The following is a 22499-nucleotide window of genomic DNA, read 5'->3' as shown; positions in this document are numbered from 1 at the left end:
CCAGGCGATTTGAGGGCGATTTTAACTCTGCAAGATACTTGCATGGGCGTCCCAGGATTATTTTCAGGGGATGCATCTGAACTTCACAAGATTTCATCTGAATCTGTACATACTATTAACGAGTATAAAATATACAACTATACATGCATAGCTATGTACACTCCTTCCGGGCAGGGAGGTGCAATTGTTATTTTGACAGGGTATTTTTTAATATTAAAAATAAATATTCTAAAAAAGACAGGTTTCTACAAAAGACCAGTGTGAGAAAGAGCGTATACCGATAGCTGTTTGCGTCCTCTGTTCTAACTGAGCGAGTCCGTTCGCTCGAGAAAAATCACGTGACCTAGCGATAACCATGTTGTTGTAACTTTTTCTTAATTAAAGGAAAATAATACGTACTATACAATACAGTGATGAGCAAGCTAATAACCGGCAAAATAGCTCAAAAGGTTGAAAACATAACACATTGCGAAACAAAAAGAGTTTCATCTCTTTTTGTTTCGAGATGTATTATGTTTTCCATCTTTTGAGCTGTTTTGCCGGTTATTAGCGCGCTCATCACTGTAGATTTTGCAAATATGATAGAAAAAAAAAACAAATGTATTATTATAAATATATAGGTAGAAAAGTATTAAACTATAGACTAAATTAATTCTGTGTCTTGTACTTCTTCTTCAAACTCCTCATCTGAGCTTAAATATTCATTCTCTTTTTCTTTGTTAGACTCCCCTCAAGACTCAGATTCGTCTTCTACCTAATCTGTAAATAGTTATAATATGTATTTAGAGTTAATTAAAAGATTATTAGTGATTAATTAATTGAGTTGCTACGTATTCTTTCTTTTAAAACCAATACTTAATACTTTTCCTTATATAACCAATCACATCAGGTTTTTTATTTCTTAGTATATGACCAAAGTAGCTCATTTTTTTCCTTCATAGTGTTGAGTATTTCTTGTCTAATTTTCATCTTTCTTAATGTTTCCGCGTTTGTTACGTGTTGTGTACATTATTTTTTTACATTATTCGATAACACCACATCTCAGCAATGGCAAGTCTTTCTTCAGATGCGCCCGTGGTTGTGCAGGCTTCGACTCCGTACAAAATGACAGAGAATACGTAGCAAATCAATTAATTAATCAGTAATTAATTTTTAATAAATTCTAAATGCATATTACAACTATCTACAGTTCATGTAGAAGAAGAATCTGAGTCTCGAGGGGAGTCTGACGAAGAAGAAAAGAATGAATATTTAAGCTCAGATGAGGAGTTTGAAGAAGAAGTACAAGATTCGGACACAGAATTTATTTAGTTTATAGTTTTATAATTTTCTACCTATATATTTATAATAATAAATTTGTCATTTCCTATCATATTTGCAAAATCTATTGTATAGTACGTATTATTTTCCTTTAATTAAGGAAAAGTTACTTAAAAAACTATAATATATAACAATTACTCTAACGTTTCGAGGCACAACAACATGGGTATCACCAGGTCACGTGATTTTTCTCGAGCGAACGGACTCACTTCGCTAGAACAGAGGACGCAAACAGCTATCGGTATACGCTCTTTCTCACACTGCTGCTTACCTATAGCGCTTTTCATTTATATGAACCCGTAATTTGTTTGATCACATGGCAGTTGGAAAATTTCACCAAAAAGCTGCCTTTTTTAGAATATTTATTTTTAATATTAAAAAATACCCTGTCAAAATAACAATTGTACCTCCCTATCCAGAAGGAATATACATAGCTATGCATGTATAGTTGTATATTTTATACTTGTTAATAGTATGTACAGATTCAGATAAAATCTTCTGAAGTTAATATGCATCCCCTGAAAATAATCCTGGGACGCCCATGCAAGTATCTTGCAGAGCTAAAATCGCCCTCAAATCGCCTGGCTTGTTTATTTTCCTAATATTTGAATATTTAAATTTACTTTAAAGTCACGTCAATGATATTTTTTGTAATAACAATTTTTACCCTTTTTTTAACTTTGGGGGGGATTTTTGGGGAAAATAACCGCTACCCTCCAGCCAGACCGGCATTTTTGTATTAGGCTATTATGGAAGAGTCACCTGAAAAATTTTCAGCTTGCCTAAAATACCTACTCAAAAATGTCTCACAGCTCTTGGACCAATACGACAGAAGCTTGAAACAAATGACTGTGAATGAAAAGCCCTATTCTGTAAAAATTGAGAGGTTTTGTCCTATTTTAAGCTTCTATTACTTGGCCTATTAGTAACAAATCAAAACTGTGTCAATTAAAACAAAAGATTCTTTGTGTTTTTTGGCCTTTGGAACCTTTAGCAACGTAATACATATAAATACGTATTGGTATATATTAACAATTTTAGACTTTTTGTGGTAAGTTAGTTTATCACTAGCTAAGGGGAGTAGTGTAGTAGTAATGTAGTGTGTATGTGTTGAGTAAATGTCTTGTTACTTAGTACAGTCGATGTAACTGTCTACAAAGAGATGCTTATTGAATCTGAACGTCTGCCATCCCTCAGGTGCGAGTACCGATCCTACAAGGATAGAAATAAAACAAAAGTTTATTATTAAAATTTCATAGTCACTTTATAGATTAGTATTTACAAATAGTTTTTTGTACCCGTTCGCTACCAAGGGAGTATTTAAGTTTCGTCCTCATAGACCAGAACTATTTAAATTGCCAATATGTGCAATATGATCCACGGCTCAGGCTCACAGTTGAGACAATGGTCTATGGGAAAAATCGATGTGGCTCAGAATATATGAGTAACTTCGTAGGGAACATGTTAATGTATAAGTTTTTAATGAATATTATTGAATATACCATTTCTCATTATTCTTCTTTTTTTAATGTAAGAAGTCTATTTGAAGAGTGGATATACTTAGGGCTGGTTGTTCGAACGCTAATCAACGATGATCATTATCAAATATTTAATTACTGTCACAACTGTCAATGTCAACTTTGATTGGGTTGCTGAAAACATAATTATTGATGAGAATTATGAAATTAGTTAATCAATTATGTTAATAATTGTTATGTTCATTGATTCACTGATTTCATAATTATAATCAATTATGTTTTCAGCAACCCAAGCAAAGTTGACATTGACAGTTGTGACAGTAATTAAATATTTGATAGTGATCAGTTGATTTAGCGTTCGAACAACCGGCCCTTGTAGGAAAAATGAAAGATTACCCATGAGCGATCATATTAAACACTTCTTTTCTATGTTCAAGAAAGTAATGAACCAGTACCAGTGTTATAAGAATAATTTATATAATATTATTACATTTTACTTGCTCAGGCCAATTTTTTTTGTGGCATGGTGACAGGAAAATACAGCGTGTTTTACATGTTCGATCATGGGGAATCTTTAATTTTTCCTACTATATACCTATATAACGGGCCAAGTGACAAAAAATCAATATTTATGTTTTTTCCATTATAATGGTCTATGCAACAATGCCGTTCACCTGTATTATGGGCCAAGTGACAGTTGCATTGGAAACAGCTCTAAAAAAATTAAACAGATAGCATCCGCCGTTAAGTATAATGTTCCGTTTTCTGATAAAAACTCATTTTTCTCGATTGTGTTTTTGTCACTTGACTGTTATATATATCTCCACTCTTCATTTACAGTAAGGTTATTCGTGCAATTAATATTGAGAAGTAGTTGTTTGTTGTATTGTAAGTTTCCAACAATGAATCTGTCAAAATATTCTGAAGATGACCAACCAGACAATATAGACAATTCACTAGTTCTAAGGGATATTTTAACGGAGACATTGTCAGAAACATACAACATAGAAATTCCTACTACTACTATTATGGAGATGATGAGTCATATGTTTTCTAGCCACTTCCATAGCAACTGTGCTATGGTTGCTATTTAAATAGGTATCACTTTTCTTGCCCTGCAGTGTAGAAGTGTTTACTTGTCTCCCTTGTTGCCTATACGCTGTGAGCTTGTACGTAGAGGGGATATTTATAAATTCGCGAGCGCCAGTAGTGGCAAGTCTGTAAACGTTTACCGGAAATTTGACATAAATGTCAAAGTGATTAATTTAAAATTAAAATTAAAAACATTAATTATTAAAAATATTAGTTGGTCAAAGCTGTGTGGTATATATTTTTACCTTAAATATACTTACGTTTTAAATACTGAATTTAAGTTTTTTTAATGTTCCGTAATATGTAATTATAATTTAATCTAAAAATCTTAGCGCCATCTACACGATAATTGTGAAAGTATCCGAAGTAAGAAATTCATATTTTATCAATAGAACGTCAAAATGATTAGCAAAATCTTAAAAAAATCGATTACAATTTAATTAATTTTTTGCGTTGTAAATGTTAAGCGATAACAATTAAATAATAACTTTAAAAATTACCGGTGAAAGTTGAATTAGTAATCCGCTAGGAGCGCCACCAGCGAAGATCAGAGCGTATACTAAATATTATGTGAAAGAGATGCAGTCAAGGAATCAAAAAGTCTTATGTTGCACGAATATTGTGTCATATAAATGTTGATCAAGTACTTTCATACTTAGAAAATCTTCAGGAATATTTGGTCATTAATGCGGTAAATATACAGATAGGTATCCTGTGTTAACGGACAACCAAACAGCTATTTGGAAAAAAAAATAAAAAGGGATTTACATATTTTTTTATACTTAGAAGTAATACATCCAGAACTATTAACTACTTTATTTATCATGGCCACACATAGTTTTCGATCCAATCTACAAATTGAGAGACTCGAGTATATACACCAGGGATTTTACCACCACACCCAGCTCCATAGGATACGATTCCAACAATTGAGAATATTGAGAATGCTCCTTTACCCTCTCTGATTTGCAAAGGACCTCCTGAGTCACCCTAAAATATAAATACAATTTCAGTTTAGAAAAATTATATAGGTACCTACTAATTTTACTATTATTACTAAGGAGTTACACAGTTATTCCTTTTCTCAACCGTTCTTTCAAGCTCGTTTTATCTGGGCAATCCCCATCTTACTGGATTTTTCCTATTCTTCATACCGGGCTGTATTCTGTAATTAGTTTATCCAGTGTACTGGATAAACTAATTGTATGTGATAAATCACTCCTCTCTCCAGATGTGCATCGCTGGACAGTGCTATCTCGGTGCATTTTACTTGCTCAGTTCTGACGTCATCTAATTTTAATCTACATTTGGTTGTTTCTTTAGTGATTAGGTACTATTGTTTTGGTTTTCTTTGTATTTGGAGTGCGGGGATGTTCACATTAGGTAAATACTTTTTCTCTTGTGTGAAAATCTGTGGAATAGTCTTTGTAGACAACAAGATAAAAACAAAAATCACCTTTAGACAAAAAGACATAGATATTGGTATGTCTAACCCGTTCGCTACCAAGGGGGTATATTGACCTCATAGACCATGGCTATTTAACACATTGCGTGCCATGCTTTAATCGGGTTACTACTCTGAGGGGCCACTGATATCCACGGCCATGAAAGTTAGTCATAAGTGTATCTATATCAAAAATGAGCGACGTGGACGTGGCCCCTGGCGAAATATCTGTGTCTCTCATATATGAGCGATGTGGCACGTGGCACGCAATGTGTTAAATTGCCATTATGTGCAGTGGAATCCCCGGCTCACGGGTGAGACGCTGGTCTATGGGAAAAATCGATGTGGCTCATATAAGTCGCTTAGTAGCGAACGTGTTAAGTAAGAATATAATATAGTAATTTATTATAAATCAATGTCAAACTTACTAATATATTTAAAGTAAACTTACCCAGCAGGCATCGGACAAATTTCCAAAAGCACAGATTTGTGTGTTTTCAATTGTTCGAGTACCTAAATATCTAGTAGAGTATGTATTGTTACATGATGCAACGGATACAGGAACCAATCTGGCTTTTTGTAAAATTATGCTTCTATCATCTTCGTAAACTAAAAATTTTTAAAGTAAAAAATATTAGCATTTTACTCTTAAGGTAAAATTCTAGTAAAATTTCTTAAGGTAAAGGTCTAATTTCAACATAATATTTACACACAGACGTCGTTTTCCCCCAGCCTGTTACAAGCAGTTCCAGAGGATCATCATGTTTCCAGTATAGACATGCTGGCCTTACCGACTCGGAAAAAGTGGCATTTCTTTTTAACTCTATAATGGCAAGATCACCGTGTTTTCCTAACGGATCATAAGATTCGTGTATTCTAATTCTCTTAACGTCGATTTCTTGATGATGGGTATCGTTAATTCTCGTTACTCCCAAACGAGCTCTTAAAGGTTTCTCTTTAAATACACAGTGGGCCGCTGTCAGCAAGAAATTGGGAGAGATTAGAGATGCTCCACATCTCCAGCTCAGTTCTCCCTGTGGAAGATTGCTGTCTACGTAGCCAAGGGCTACCTAAAAACAAAGTTTACAAAGTAGAATATTGCATATTTGATTATTTTCGTTTATTGTTTTCGATGGCATCAACATCCAACAATAGAGCCAGAAACATCGGTCACCAATTCTCTGTTGATAACTCTACCTTTGAAGTGGTGGACAAATTCACATACTTAGGCTCATGGGCGCCCATAGAAAGTAGTTATACAAAATATAATGAGCAACATTTTCACGTCTGGCGCCCCCCTGAAAATTTTTATATGGGCGCCGGTGCTTAGGCTCCCTGATCACCAAGGAGAACGTCATGACGGAGGAAATCAAGCGAAGGATTATCCTAGCGAACTAATGCTATTTTGGACTGAGTAGACATATGAGAAGCAGAAACTTAAGCCAAAAAACAAAAATAACCATTATACAAAATCCTTATATACAACCAGTGTTGACATATGGATCGGAGACATGGACCATCTCCAAGGCAGATGAAAACCTTCTGCTTATATTTGAACGAAGGATCCTGAGAGGCATATTCGGTGGCATCTGTGAAAATGGTATTTGGAGGAGGAGGTACAACTACGAGGTATACCACAGATATAAACATATATTTGGTGTTAAAGACGTAGTAGGGTAGAGACTCCGGTTATGGCCACTATACCAGTTATGGCCACCTGATATATTTATTTCTATTATTAAGGTCTACTTAGGTAACAGCGATTCCTTTATGCTATTACAGTAATCTACAAACATATTTACTTTAAATACTTCATACTAGGTGGTGCTGATAGTTCTACAAAAACTTGTGACTTTTGACTTTTGCTGTGAAACTTCATAACTGTTGATTTGTTAAGAAATTTGGTAAGCAAATACTTTTTCATATCTAATTTTATTTAATGCATCCGATATTTGTTTTTAACAATATGTAGACATATGGCGCGATTATATGTTATATTTTCAATGTTTAGTAAAATATTCTAATAATATTAACCTCCAACGCTTATAATCTTCGTGGCCACAAACGGAGAAAGATATATTATGTTTTCCTATTTATGGCCATGGCATGGCCATAAGTGGATTTGTATAAAACTAGTTATGGCCATATTATGTGTAAATGACAAATGATTATCGGAGTAGTATGCCATAAGTTAAAGTAGTACCTATAGGTAATTTTATTCTACTTCTTTTCAGAAGTATGGCTCCAATTTCAAAAAAAAGATTTTTATATTCACCCTCAAAGGTCAAGCAAGCCCTGGATGCTGTTACCAAGCGAGCAAATTATTTCAAGTACCCCGAACAACTCTTCGCAATAAACTATCTGGGAAGTGCCCAATTGACGGTCCACGTCACTGTGGACCAGACTCGATCTTAGGAAAAGAAAATCAGGTTATACTCATCGCACTTCATGCTAATTCCACACATATTTTACAGCCTCTTGATGTGGCAGTTTTTGGTCCCTTAAAGAAGATGTGGCCAAAAACTGTTAGAAAATGGCGTATTGATAACCATGGAAAGGAAATTACCAAAGTTGATGTTCCAAAGGTTTTGTCAGATTTGATAAATGAACCCAACATGACACAAAATATAATTTCGGGATTTAAAATTTCTGGTTTAAATTCATTCGATGCAAATAATGTAGATTATTCAAAAATTATTCAGAGACAAACTCTAACATCAACTAATACTGATACTGAAGAAGTAAGACATCACCTTAGATTCATTGAAGCTCACATAGAACCATCGATTCTAGCACAATTCAAAGATGCAAAAACTAAAAATTATGACTGGGATGGTAACGTTGAAGCAACAATGTTGTATGACTTCTGGTTACCATTAGCTAATAAGATTGAGGAATCCAAAGATAATGGTTTTCATGTCACCGCAAACACTCCAATAATATTTTAAAGTTCGTCACCTGAAGTCATCAATCGCGAATCAACCCTCAACACTTCAACACCCTTAACACCTGAAGCAAACACTTTCACACCTGAAGAATTTGGTGAAAATTCATCATCAAATGTAGTGGAAGATTCAATAGGCTCCAACAATTCACCTCATCGTGAGATTGATGTCCATCTCTCAACATCAAATATCATTGAGATACCCAAGAAAAATGTAGCATCCATATTTGATGACATTGTTCCATGGCCAAATCAAACATCTACATCTGGAAAAAGAAAAAAAGTCTACACTCCAAGTGTCATAACATCTGACAGATGGGTGCTTTATCATGAATTAAAAGAACAAGCCAAACTAGAACAGCTAAAATTTAAAGAACAACGGAAAATAGAACGAAAACTAAAAAAGGACGAACAAAACAAAAAGACTAAAAGTAAAGAAAAAGAAAAATATTGTGGAGTCTAGCTCAGAAGAAGAAGTGGAATGGATGGAAAGCGGAAGTAGTATAGACGACATTGATGATGAAAATGAATGTATTAACGATAAAGATGATAGTGACACTGAAAATGACAATACTGTTGAGTTTAGTCCCGGTGATTATATTTTGGCGTCATTTGAATCAATCAGCAAGAGAGGGACTGTTACTTTCAAATATGTTAGCAAAATCATTAATATCTTTCCCGAGAATTAATAGGAAATTCAAGGCTTGCGGAGTATATATGAAAGTAATTTAAATTTTAAACTTAATCTAAATAAGGTAGATATACACGAGAAAAAATCATGTGTTATACCTATTAAAAAAATAATGACTTTATTGTGTATTAAACTTACAATTAATAAATAAAAAAATGATACAATAAACGGTTACATTGTTTTTTTTTAAGATAATGATTAACTTCTTAGTGGCCATAAATAGGGAAAAGTGATGGCTATAAGTGGGGCTTTTGTGGCCATAAGTGGCAAAAGTTGCCATTTTGTTTTTAATATTTTTTTTCTTAGAATGGTTTATTTTTAGGAGGCTGAAACTTTGAAGGCTCATTGGTAAGATTTCCCACTAAGTATAGGAATTTTTCCATCATTTACTTTTAAAATTTGTTTAGTGTTTTATTCATTACAATGAACAAAATTGCTTAATGTGGCCATAACCGGGGCCTCTACCCTATCTCTTATAAGAATAGGAAGACTAAGATGGGCAGGACATCTAGCAAGATCACAGCATAACAACCCTCCTAGAAGAATCCTTATGTCACAACCTGTGGGAAGTAGAAATAGGGGTAGGCCAAAACTTAGATGGAAAGATGGTGTAGATGAGGATGGGAGAAAAATAGGCGCAGCAAACTGGCAACGGTTGGCAATGGATAAAACTGACTGGCGTAATACACTTGGGAAAGTCGAGGCTCTTTCATAGGGCTGTAGCACCATTGATGATGATGATGATTATTTTCGTTTTATGCAAGATAATTTTATTGAATTTCATTGCGAATATTAATGGCTGCCACTGGTACTGGTTGCCACTTTTCATAGTTTTCTCACGATTCAGTTACTCTAGGAGTAATATAATGGAGATGGATGCAAATACTGGTCCACAAAACATATTCAACTCTCAAGCTTCCATGAGCTACGCCTCGGTAACTGTGAGGTAATAACCATAACCAATCACACTTAACTTAAACTGGAAAGCGACTAAGCATTCCCTGAATCAATCGGTAAGAAGCGATTTCACTACCAAATTATGGCTTATAGCATATTATGGCTATAAGCCATAATAACTACCAAATTATGGCTCTTGATTAACAATCTGTTTTTTTTTCTAATTGCGCATCAATATCCATAAATCCTCACAGGGATGGCGATAATGGACCTGCAAGGGATGGCCTGTAGGCGGGCGCCAAAATGGGCTTTTTCTGCTGGTGTTACAAATTAACTTAAAAAACCAAGGGCGCCTATGCTAGTTTTGAAGACGGGCACCATATACCCTACCACCGGGACTGGGTTCTCTTCCCCTAAATACTGAGATAAGGTCGTTATTTCTATTGAATTGAGTGGTTGGTGTTTTTGTGCCTTTGTAAGAAATGTTCTCACTTTCCGCAAAATATTTTCTATACCTCTTTTAGTTCACTTAAGAATGCCAAATAAAGAATAGCTAAGCGTAGAACTTGTGTAGGTATGTAGTGCCTTAAATAAAGTTTTACTTTGAACGAAGTTTAATCTTCGTATAAACTATGAAGGGAACTTGATTTTTATTTAAAAAACAGTATGTTTTCATTCTTACCATATGTGGGAACTCCTTGTCTAACGCGTCTTCACCAAGTGTGATATACTTAATATCTACTCCAGCTTCTGCTTTAATTTTATCGCAAGCTAAAATAATAACAAAAGTGCTTAACTATTTACTTATACCAATTTTAGTTTCTTTAACCATGATTACATTTTAAACATAGCAAAGTAGTTCCTATATTTAAAAAAGGTGACAAAAATATTGTAGATAACTATCGTCCAATTTCAATTGTGTCTATTTTTGGAAAAATCATTGAAAAATTAATTTTTTTTTAATTTAGCTAATGCCTCGACAACTAATGGCCATTGGCATGAAAAATTAATTAAAAAGCGTTTGTATCAATATTTTGAGTCAAAAAACTTCTTTAGTGGTACTCAATATGGATTTCGACAAAACGTTCCACGGCAAATGCTGTTATGAATGTGGTCACTGACAGTGTCGAATCTTGAGGATGGTATACAAACCGGTATTACTCTCTGCGACCTTTCTAAGGCATTTGACTGTGTCTCGCACGATATACTTTTGGAGAAGCTGGGTTACTATGGGGTCAGGGGAATCGCCCTGAAACTTATAACATCGTATTTGTCAAACCGTTCTCAAGCTTGTAAGTATACATAATTCTATTTCAAACCTATTAATTATGGCGTTCCCCAAGGCTCTGTCTTGGGGCCACTATTATTTATAATATATACTAACGATCTAAGTAACTATATGCATCCTGTGGAAACAGTTTCCTTCGCAGATGATACTACTTTTATTTATCCAGCCAAGGGAAGTGGGACAGGATCATACATTTCAAATTTTGTCGAAAATAAGGCACAAAATTGGTTTTTAGCGAATAAACTTCAGCTTAATAAGGGCAAATCCCAATATTTATGTTTTAAAGTTATGACAGATACCTCAAACTTGGATAACGTAAAGTTGCTTGGGATAACAGTGGATAGTAACTTGACTTGGAGGCCTCATATAATTAACTTAAGAAATAAATTAAATTCTACTTTGTTTCTCTTAAGACAATTAAAGAAAGTTACTACTATAAATACATTAAAAATAACTTATTATGCATTATTTCATTCACATATTAGCTATGAAACTATTCTTTGGGGTGATTCATCTGACTCCTTGGTGATTTTCCGTCTGCAAAAGAGAGCAATACGAATTATATCTGGTGTGAGCTCTATTTGGAGCATTGTCGCCCCTTGTTTTTTAAACTTAGTTGGTATATTACCTTCACCGTGCCTATATATTTTTAGTGTTGTTGTTGAAATACACAGGAGATCTGTATCTCTTGTGAAACAACATGATATTCATAATTACAACACCAGACAGGCAGATAATATCAGAGTTACCGTCTAACTAAGTCCAAAAGAAATTCTTTAGATTACAAGCTTTACAACGTGTTGCCAGGTTATATAAAAAATTTAAGTCTAAATGTTTTTAAAAAAACCGTTAAAAGAATACTGAATAAGAACTGTTTTTATTCAGTGGAGGAATACCTTGAATATTTTAAGTTTCATTGAAGTTCATGGAAAGTACTCATCTAATTACTCATCTAAGTACTCATATATGTACTCATCTAAGTACTCATCTAAGTACTCATGTAAGTAGTACTCATCTTTTATTACTGATCTGTGATACGGTGCTTACATAATTTTATACTATTTAAAATTAAAATTAAAATTTTTGTTATATACTTGTGTGTGAAATTATTATTTGTATATTTTAGGTATTTTTTGTGTATTTTAGGTATATTCTAATTTTATGTATAGATAGGTTTTTACTTGTTTATTTTAAATCTTTGAAGTCTGACTTGCTACAAACCTTGTAATTGTGTAATGTAGTCAAATAAATTCATTCATTATAACAGAATCTCCCGCGTACCAAAAAAAGTTTATTAATAGCAAGCTGAAAATTTGTTAATAGCTTAATGGTGTATAGTCGGACAAACTTTGATGTATGGAAACACTGGAACAGGGGATATTTTAATTGTGGAACAGGTTATAGGTTTCGAATGTCAGACTAAGAAAACGTTCCATGTATTTTGTCGGACAGAACTTCCAATTGATTTGTTACCCTTTCATTAAACTCTCATGCAGAAATCAGACTGCTATTTACCACCAATATAATTCCTGTCATTTGATATGTTTTACGTGTTGGACTTATTAAAATGCCTAACATATTTGTCGGACAAACATTTTTTCATATATTATATAAAGTTTTGCTATTGAATAAACTTGTTAGTTTTCACAATCATAAACTTGTCAGAATGACACGTTCCACAATTAAAATCACGTTCCACAATTAACACTTCCCCTGTTCCAGTGTTCCCATACATCAAAGTTTGTCCGACTAGACACCATTAAGCTATTAACAAATTTTCAGCTTGCCATTAATAAACTTTTTTTGGTACGCAGGATCCAGGCCTATAAACATATGTAGGGAACATCAGAATTATTACAAGCAGTAATAGCAGTGAGTGGAAGTTTTCGAGATGTGAACGGATGGATGAAGTGAAAGAAAGCTAGGAATGTGTTGTATGACGAAAAAAATTCAAGGAAACTAAAAGAAAAAACAAACTAAACATAAAAAGACCAAGTTTGTTTGATATACGCAAGTGAAATGACGCAGTCAAGTTAAAAAAAGTTTATTCTACTTATTATACAGGGTGTCCCGAAAAGATTGGTCATAAATTATACCACACATTCTGGAGTCAAAAAGAGTTCGATTGAACCTAACTTACCTTAGTACAAATGTGTTCATAAAAAAAGTTACAGCCCTTTGAAGTTAGAAAATGAAAATCGATTTTTTTCAATATATCGAAAACTGTTAGAGATTTTTTATTGAAAATGGGCATGTATCATTCTTATAGCAAGAACATCTTAAAACAAAATTATAGTGAGATTTGTCCACACCATAAAAATTTTATGGGGGTTTTGTTCCCTTATACCCCCCCAAACTTTTGTCTACGTTCCAATTAATTCATTATTGTAGTACCATTACTTAAACACAACATTTTTAAAACTTTTTTGCCTCTTAGTATTTTTTCGATAAGCGAGTTGTTATCGAGATGCGGCTTCTTTTTTAATATATTTACATAAAAATTGTATGGGGGTTTTGTTCCTTTAAACCCCCCAAATGTTTGTGTACGTTCCAATTAAACTATTGTTGTGATACCATTAGTTAAACACAGTGTTTTTAAAACTTTTTTGCCTCTTAGTCTTTTTTTGATAAGTCACCTTTTATCGAGATGTGGCTTCTTTTTCAAAATATACCTAAAAATGTAAATTATAAATAAATTTTCAGATTATCAACAGGTCTCTATAATCGTACTTAACCATATACAAATAGGTGGTGGATTTGACAAATATTCAAAATATCTCGATAAACACTGACTTGTCGAAAAATTACTGAGAGGCAAAAAAGTTTTAAAAACATTCTGTTTAACTAAAGGTGCCACAATAATAATTTAATTGGAACGTACACAAAAGTTTGGGGGGGGGGGGGGTTTAAGGGAACAAAACCCCCATAAAATTTTTATGGGGTGCTCAAATTTCACTATAATTTTTTTCTCAAGATGCTGCTGCCATAAGAATGCAACATGTTCATTTTCAATAAAAAATCTCTAAGAGTTTTCGATATATGAAAAAATATCGATTTTCATTTTGTAACTTCAAAGGGCTGTAACTTTTTTTGGGTGCACTATTGTATATAGGTAAGTGAGCTTGAATCAACCTATTTTTGACCCCAGAATTTGTGGTATAATTTATGACCAATCTTTTCGGGACACCCTGTATAACCGGTTCGCTAAACTCAGACACAACTGGCTAGTGATTTTAGTAAGTAATTTTTCCAATTTGGTAAAATTGGCAAAAAAATAATTACTAAATAGTTAATAATTATTAAATAGCTAGTTAGTAATTTTGCCAATTTTGGCAAAACTGGTCAAAAACAAAAAAAGTATGTTAAAATCACTAGCCAGTTGTGTCTGAGTTTAGCGAACCGACTATACTTAATATTTATAAATCATCATCATCATCATCAAGTCTCAAAAGTCCACTGCTGAATATAAGCCTCTTCCTCGTGCTTCCAACCCCGTCTATCCTGCGCCGCTCTCGTCCAGTTTTTATTTAGCCTTCTTAATTCCTCAGTCCATCGTGTAGGTGGTCAACTAGTCAACTCTATCGTGTAGGTCTCTTGTGCTTGGTCTCCATTTCCAATAACCTGTTTGTCCATCTCCCGTCTGCCATTGTCGCTATGTGTCCTGTCCATCTCCATTTTAGTTTGGCAATCCTTTCGATTACGTCAGTCACTTTGGCTTTTCTGATCTCTTCGTTCTTTATTTCTTGTCTCGCAGAGTTATTCCTAACATGGATCGCTCCATTCTTCTCTGTGTGACTCTCAGTTTGTAACTCCCATTATGACAGATAGTCACAATATTTTATAACCATCACATAAAATTATTTTGTACTTATTAATCACAGAATAAAAATTCTTAGATACATTTCTTACCTTGCTGATATTTTCTTTGTTGATCTACCTCTGTAGACCCCTTTTCGATACTGTCGGGACAACATACGATTTCGATCATATTGGCGAAAAGACATCTTTTAAAATTGTGTTGGTGGCCTTTTCGTAACAAGCCTATTGCTTGTGGACAGTCTGTGACACTTTTGCAAATACCAGGAGCTCCAGAATTGTAACATTTACTGCCAACTGGAACAAAAAAGAAAATTGATTACAAATATTATTAGAATATTTGGAATAATAACATTAATAAGTGGGTATACAGAAAAATTTTCCAGTGATCTTGAACTCGATGGGAATAAACCAAAACACGTGATATTTGATAACACTATTGATGAAAACCAGGAATTCAGATTCGGAAAATCGTGCTTAGACGCCGTGTTTGTAGTAAAACAAATCAAACAAAATACATCCCGACTTACCCAAGTTTTTTTATGTACTTTGACCCGTAGAACACGAATTTTTTGGGTAATAGTTGATCCTGATGTCGATACCTAAGTTTGTTATAAACAAAGAACTTGAGGAATTACATAACAGCGATTTTTCGCTAAACAAAACATTTTTTTGTATTTTTTGGTTCATTCTAAGCAAAAAATATTCCTATAAGTTTTTGAACCCGAATAACTTTTGATTAAAAAATAAAATATCAATTTATCAATCTTCTTACCGCATTTGAAAGTTCAAGTCAAATTCTATCGGTTTTGATTACTTGCATTGCTAAAAATTAATTTTTTTATTGTTAAACAAAGCTATAAACACACAGTGCTTGAGTGATGTTTTCAATGCATCTCTCATTTAAAATCGAACCACTAGGCGCGTCTACAAACAGGCAGTTTCTACGTAGCATAGTTTAAAACGCATGCATTGTGCACGGGAGACACTATTTGATTATAGCTTTGTTTGACAATAAAAAAATTAATTTTTAATAATAATAAATTAATAATAAATTAATAATCAAAACCGGTATAATTTGACTCGAACTTTCAAATGCGGTAAGCATAATTGCTATTTTATTTTTTAATCAAAAGTTATTCGGGTTAAAAAATTGCAATTTTTCGATTTTTTGAGTCTAGAAGCGTTTAACTCGAAAATTATGGATCCTACGAAAAAACTTGTAGGAACATTTTTTGCTTAGAATGACCCAAAGAATACAAAAACAAAATGTTTTGTTTTGCGAAACATCGCTGTTATGTAATTCCTCAAGTTCTTTGTTTATAACAATCTTATCGACATCCGGATCAACTGTTACCCAAAAAATTCGTGTTCTACGGGTCAAAATACATGAAAAAAACTTGGGTATGAAAAGTCCATCTGAATAAAGGAGGCCGTTGTACCCCCCCTGACGACAGGACTAAATACGATTTAGCACGATTAGATTTTTTTAGAAAAGGATGCATCCTGCCGACTTATAGCAAGCGTACCTTTTAGTACTAGAATACCTCACAATTCAATATCTAGTGTCAAAAATGCTTAAAAGTTAAAGACAAAAAAGTTATGCGATAAAATATCCGTTGCCCTACCCAAAACAGACGCCTACGATCGCAGGTCTCTTAAGACACCTAAGATCGCCTATTAGAAATTCGCAATTTATGGAATCGATTTATCTCTGGAAGATAAATAGGCGTACCAGTTATCGTTTTTCTCAATAGACGCATTCTGGAGCTATTTAAAAAAAACTAATTACAAGACATCATCTTCAAAGAGCTTATGAAAAAATAGAAAGTATTTTTGGACTAGGTGATTTGGATTAAACTTTAATATTTTGAGCAGTTAAAATAGTTAAAATATTTACAGTTAATACAGTTAAAATATTTCCAATTTTTAATAAACACCCTGTAATTTCAATGGTACACCCCAACCGGAATAGGAAGAGACGTGAGCTTATTTTCTTTGCCTCCATTATAGTCAGCGTCTTTAAAAAATCTCTTACGAATTTTATTTTATATTATATTATATTATACAGGGTGTTTGGTAAAGAATGAGCCATAGCTTAACCTTAGATTCCTGAGGTTAAAATAGGTCGATTTAAGCTAACTTACTTAAGTACAAAAGTTGATAATAACCGAAATACAGGGTGTCAAAGTTAAACTTTTATTTTATTTATTTTTGAATATTTCCTGACAGGCATTTGACAACAACACGAAATTTGGTAAGTGGTGCTGGTACTGTATACCCTACTAAATTATGTTAAACAAACGTTTCTGGCTACTACCAGAGGCGTACGACGGGAGAACGTGAATGGTTGACCTTTCGCAACTTCTACGCCCCTGGCGGAATTGCTATTTTAGGGCAATTTTTTGATTCTCCAATACTTTTTATGTAAATAACATACTCTTTATTCGTAACGATAAAGCCATTAGTTTTAGAGATATTAGAAGCTAAAAACGAAGGAGCATAATACATTAATCAAAATAAGTGTGCCTTTTCATTTTTAACTTCAAATATCTCGAAAACTAATGACTTTATCGTTACGAATAAAGAGTATATTATTTGCATATAAAGTATTGGAGAATCTAAAAGTGTTGCTAAATTAGCAGTTTCATCAGCAGCGTAGAATTTGGGAAGGGTCAACCATTCACTTTTCCCTGTCGTACGCCTCTGATAGTAGCCAGAAACGATTATTTAACATAATTTACTAGGGTATACAGTGCCTACACTTTCTGCCAAGTATGACACGGATATGTCTAATTATTTTAAAGTATTATATATATATATTTTTTTTTAAATAATTTATTCTTTATTTAAAACTTTAAGAAATATGTGTGCCCGGTACTATAAAACTATTTCAAATATCCTTATGGTACTTGGCAGAAAGTGTAGGTACTGTAGACCCTACTAAATTATGTTAAATAATCGTTTCTGGTTAATACCAGAGGCTTACGACAGGGGAAAGTGAATGGTTGACCCTTCCCAAATTCTACGCCACTGATGAAACTGTTATTTAAGCATAATTTTTAGATTCTCCAATACTTTCTATGCAAATAATATACTCTTCATTCGTAACGATAAAGTCATTAGTTTTCGAGATATTTGAAGTTAAAAATGAAAAGGCACACTTATTTTGATTAATGTATTATGCTCCTTCGTTTTTAGCTTCAAATATCTCGAAAACTAATGGCTTTATCGTTACGAATAAAGAGTATGTTATTTACATAAAAGGTATTGGAGAATCAAAAAATTGCACTAAAATAGAAATTCAACCAGTGGCGTAGAATTTAGAAAGGGTCAACCATTCACGTTCCCCCGTCGTACGCCTCTGGTAGTAGGCAGAAACGTTTGTTTAACATAATTTAGTAGGGTGTACAGTACCAGCACCACTTACCAGATTTCGTGTTGTTGTCCCATGCCTGTCAGGAAATATTCAAAAATAAATAAAATAAAAGTTTAACTTTGACACCCTGTATTTCGGTTATTATCAAATTTGTACTAAGGTAAGTTAGCTTAAATCGACCTATTTTAACCTCAGGAATCTAAGGTTAAGCTATGGCCCATTCTTTACCAAACACCCTGTATAGATACGCATACATTGATTATATGTACTCGACTTACGGAACTATACAGGGTGTAACAAAAATACAGGTCATAAATTAAATCACATATTCTGAGACCAAAACTAGTTCGATTGAACCTAACTTACCTTACTTAAACACAATGTTTTTAAAACTTTTTTGCCTCTTAATATTTTTTCGATAAACCAGTTTTAATCGAGATACGGCTTCTTTTTTAATATGTTTACATAAAAATTTTATGGGGGTTCGGTGCCTTTAAACCCCCCAAATGTTTGTGTACGTTCCAATTAAACTATTACTGCGGTATCATTAGTTAAACAGGATGTTTTTAAAACTTTTTTGCCTCACAGTATTTTTCCGATGAGGCACCTTTTATCAAGGTAAAATATTCTTTTCTTATATGGTTCAAAATATACCTCAAACTGTATGAAATTTATAAAAAAATTTCATATTATTACCAGGTCTCTACAATCGTACGTAACAGTAGGTATACAAATATGTGGTGGATTTGACAAATAATATTCAAAATATCTCGATAATAACTAGCTTTTACAAAAAGTACTAAGAGGCAAAAAAGTTTTAGAAACATATTGTGTTTAACTAATGGTATCACAATAATAATTTAATTGGAACGTACACAAAAGTTTGGGGGGGGGTTTAGGGGAACAAAACCCCATCAAATTTTTATGGGGTGCACAAATTTAACTATAATTTATTTTTAAAATGTTCCTGCCATAAGAATGCCACGTGTCCATTTTCATTAAAAAATCTCTAATAGTTTTCGATATATCGGAAAAAATATGTTATACCATATTATGTATAGTTATATTATTATATTATATATAGTTAAATGTATAAATATACATTATAACTATTGAAATACGTCCACCGACAACATCCATTTCCTGTTTATTAGATTCACTGACAGTAGGTACAAATAGGGCTTTTCATCGATTGTCATTTGTTTCGAGCTTCTGTCATGTGTCACATAATATTAATATATCTACGCCATACGTCTTTGGTTTCTATCATTGGTATACAGCTTAGACAAGGAAAGAGAGAGGACGAGTAATCCTATGACCAAAAGTGAAGCCAAACCGACACCAGAGATTTTGATCATCGACGTATCTTTGGGGTATTGTTATGCATTGAGTATTTAAAATAAAAACATGAAATGTATTTAAAATGAAGAATTTGTGTACGGTAAATGTTTTATTAAGTTGCTCATATTACGTACATATGTTTCAATACATACATATGTTTTTATTACGAATTTTAGATGATGATTTACTTTATTTTTTATGAAATTTTAACCTTCAACGAACACCCACCACTGGCAACCCATTGTTATTTTTGACGTGACCGCCATGTTTCTGGTGACAAACAAACCTAAAAGTGGCTTCACTTTTGGAACGTGTGTTTTAAATGAGTGTTACCGGTCCTCTCTTTTTTCCTTGTCTAAGGTATACAGCATAACGTATGACGTAGATATATTAAAATTATGTGACACATGACAGAAGCTCGAAACAAATGACTGTGAATGAAAAGCCCTATTTGAGCTTATAATTTTTCGGAAACGAATAGAACTTATATTGACTATTTCTAGTTGTATTTTTACAATTAATAATAATTTGGTAATAGTAGGCAACCAATTATTCAGCCACGTACTAGGGGTAAATAGCATTTAGGTATTCTTGTAAATTATTATAATTTAAATCTCGAGTAGTTGATAATTAAATTTTTTACTAATTAAAATAAAAAAAGGTCGTAGAAAAGTATAGTATTCTACTCGCATGTAATGGCTATTACTCACTCTGATGAATTACGACACTCGCCTACGGCTCGTTTCGCAAACTTCATCATCGTGAGTAATAGCTATCATTACATGCTCGTTGAATAATATACTATTGTATGCTCATTTGGACTAACGTAAGTTAGGTTCAATCGAACTATTTTTGATCCCAGAATATGTGATTTAATTTATGACCATACCATATTATGTATAGTTATATTATTATATTATATATAGTTAAATGTATAAATATACATTATAACTATTGAAATACGTCCACCGACAACAGCCATTTCCTGTTTATTAGATTCACTGACAGTAGGTACAAATTTGAGCTTATAATTTTTCGGAAACGAATAGAACTTATATTGACTATTTCTAGTTGTATTTTTACAATTAATAATAATTTGGTAATAGTAGGCAACCAATTATTCAGCCACGTACTAGGGGTAAATAGCATTTAGGTATTCTTGTAAATTATTATAATTTAAATCTCGAGTAGTTGATAATTAAATTTTTTACTAATTAAAATAAAAAAAGGTCGTAGAAAAGTATAGTATTCTACTCGCATGTAATGGCTATTACTCACTCTGATGAATTACGACACTCGCCTACGGCTCGTTTCGCAAACTTCATCATCGTGAGTAATAGCCATCATTACATGCTCGTTGAATAATATACTATTGTATGCTCATTTGGACTAACGTAAGTTAGGTTCAATCGAACTATTTTTGATCCCAGAATATGTGATTTAATTTATGACCTGTATTTTTGTTACACCCTGTATATAATTCTTCAAAGAAACAATTTTTACAAATTAACTTGATTACCTCGAGATTATTATGGTAATCCCTACAAAGTCATTTTTGGTTGCAAAAATGTCAAAACTTTTATAATCTTCAGAAGCATACGAATTGCTGAAACCACAGATAACAGAGATTGCACACAACACAATAAACACCAGGTTTCCCATCTCTTCCAAGGCACACTTCTTAATTAAAAATACAAAAATTCATGATCATGGTTAAGATCAACATAATGACCGCTAAGTGGGTACTTTCATCTGTTTCGCTCATGGACGTATAAATAAAGATGGTTTCGCTGCTTCTCTTGTTTATTCACTCGATTCGTAATCGTACCGCGGAATCGCATAGCGTAATAGTAATGTTAATGGGATTTATCTGCGCATAATCATTGGTGCCAACAAATTATTAATTGTAGTAATAATTATTATTAGAAAAGCACATATTTTCACACTAGAGAAAATTGAAGTATGTTCTGATTGAAGTAAACCCAATTTAATTTCTTTATGCAGGGTCGGCGATAACGGGCCTGCAAGGGATGCACTGCAGGCGGCGCCCCTGCTTGAAGGGCGCCAAAATGAGCTTTTTTGGCTGGTATTATACAAAATTCTAATTAAAAAAAACCGCAGGGCACCTATACTAGTATTGCAGGCAGGCACCTTATACCCTAGCGCCGGTACTGTCTCTATGTCTCTATTTAGTCTCTATTGACCTTTGGCTTGACGATTTCTAACTACTCTCTCTCTTATCTTATGTGTTTTTTGTGTTTCTACTCTTATGTGTTTTTTATAAATGAGTTATGAAGTCAAACTCCATGCTTCAGGCCTATTTACAAATACAAAATAAAACAAATAATTGTTACAGTTTAAACATCAATAGGAAAATAAATAAAATTGTAGGCTACACATGCCATACATACAATAATAATCTTTGAAAAAATAACGTTAGTTTACCCGAGTCATTACTTTCGAGTAATTACCGCGCCACGCTATAGCTCACGCGGTAACTATTACAATAATGTATCACTTTTCGCTCTTAATACATAAATAACTATTAAATATATATATGATCGCAGAAACTTATTAATACGTTTTATTAATTTTTTCTTCTCTAAATGGCCTGCCAACTTTGCTATTTACTTTTCTTCCGGTTCTAGCATTTAAGTCACCTAGTAGAATCACTTCTTTCCTAGTTCCAACACTCCCTACCAACATAAATACAAAGGGGATTTATGCCTGGTTGCACCAACAGATCTTAAGCTCCAGCTTAGCTAAGCTCTACTTATAAATAGGGCCTCCTTGAGTATCACTTACGTTG

General features: G+C 33.2%; 1 protein-coding gene across 2 annotated transcripts; it reads right to left on the bottom strand.

The window, feature by feature from the left end:
* Positions 1 to 4691: 4691 nt before the first annotated feature.
* Positions 4692 to 21534, bottom strand: LOC114327133 (serine protease Hayan-like). Of its 2 annotated transcripts, none has more exons than XM_050646334.1 (6): positions 21268 to 21534; positions 15064 to 15267; positions 10549 to 10637; positions 6044 to 6404; positions 5786 to 5943; positions 4692 to 4880 (listed from the first exon to the last, which is right to left on the bottom strand). In XM_050646334.1, exons 1-6 carry the CDS (start codon positions 21350 to 21352, stop codon positions 4713 to 4715), a joined length of 1065 nt encoding a protein of 354 aa, XP_050502291.1. In that variant the 5' UTR covers positions 21353 to 21534; the 3' UTR covers positions 4692 to 4712. The 2 variants fall into 2 exon arrangements, with proteins under 2 accessions (XP_050502291.1, XP_028131445.2); XM_028275644.2 differs by having other exon boundaries at positions 21210 to 21320.
* Positions 21535 to 22499: the final 965 nt, after the last annotated feature.

This window comes from Diabrotica virgifera, chromosome 3 (assembly GCF_917563875.1).
Source record: "Diabrotica virgifera virgifera chromosome 3, PGI_DIABVI_V3a".
NCBI classification, from domain to species: domain Eukaryota; kingdom Metazoa; phylum Arthropoda; class Insecta; order Coleoptera; family Chrysomelidae; genus Diabrotica; species Diabrotica virgifera.
This window is presented reverse-complemented; position numbering and strand designations above follow the sequence as displayed.

Bases quoted from the DNA above. Each gene is read 5' to 3' on its own strand.
- LOC114327133 (XM_050646334.1), bottom strand. From the start codon at position 21,352: ATGGGAAACCTGGTGTTTATTGTGTTGTGTGCAATCTCTGTTATCTGT. The intron at 15,268-21,267 runs GTTTTGACATTT...TTTTTGTTCCAG, and splicing joins TGCTTCTGAAGATTATAAAA to TTGGCAGTAAATGTTACAAT. The intron at 6,405-10,548 runs GTAAGAATGAAA...CTTTGTTTTTAG, and splicing joins ACAAGGAGTTCCCACATATG to GTAGCCCTTGGCTACGTAGA.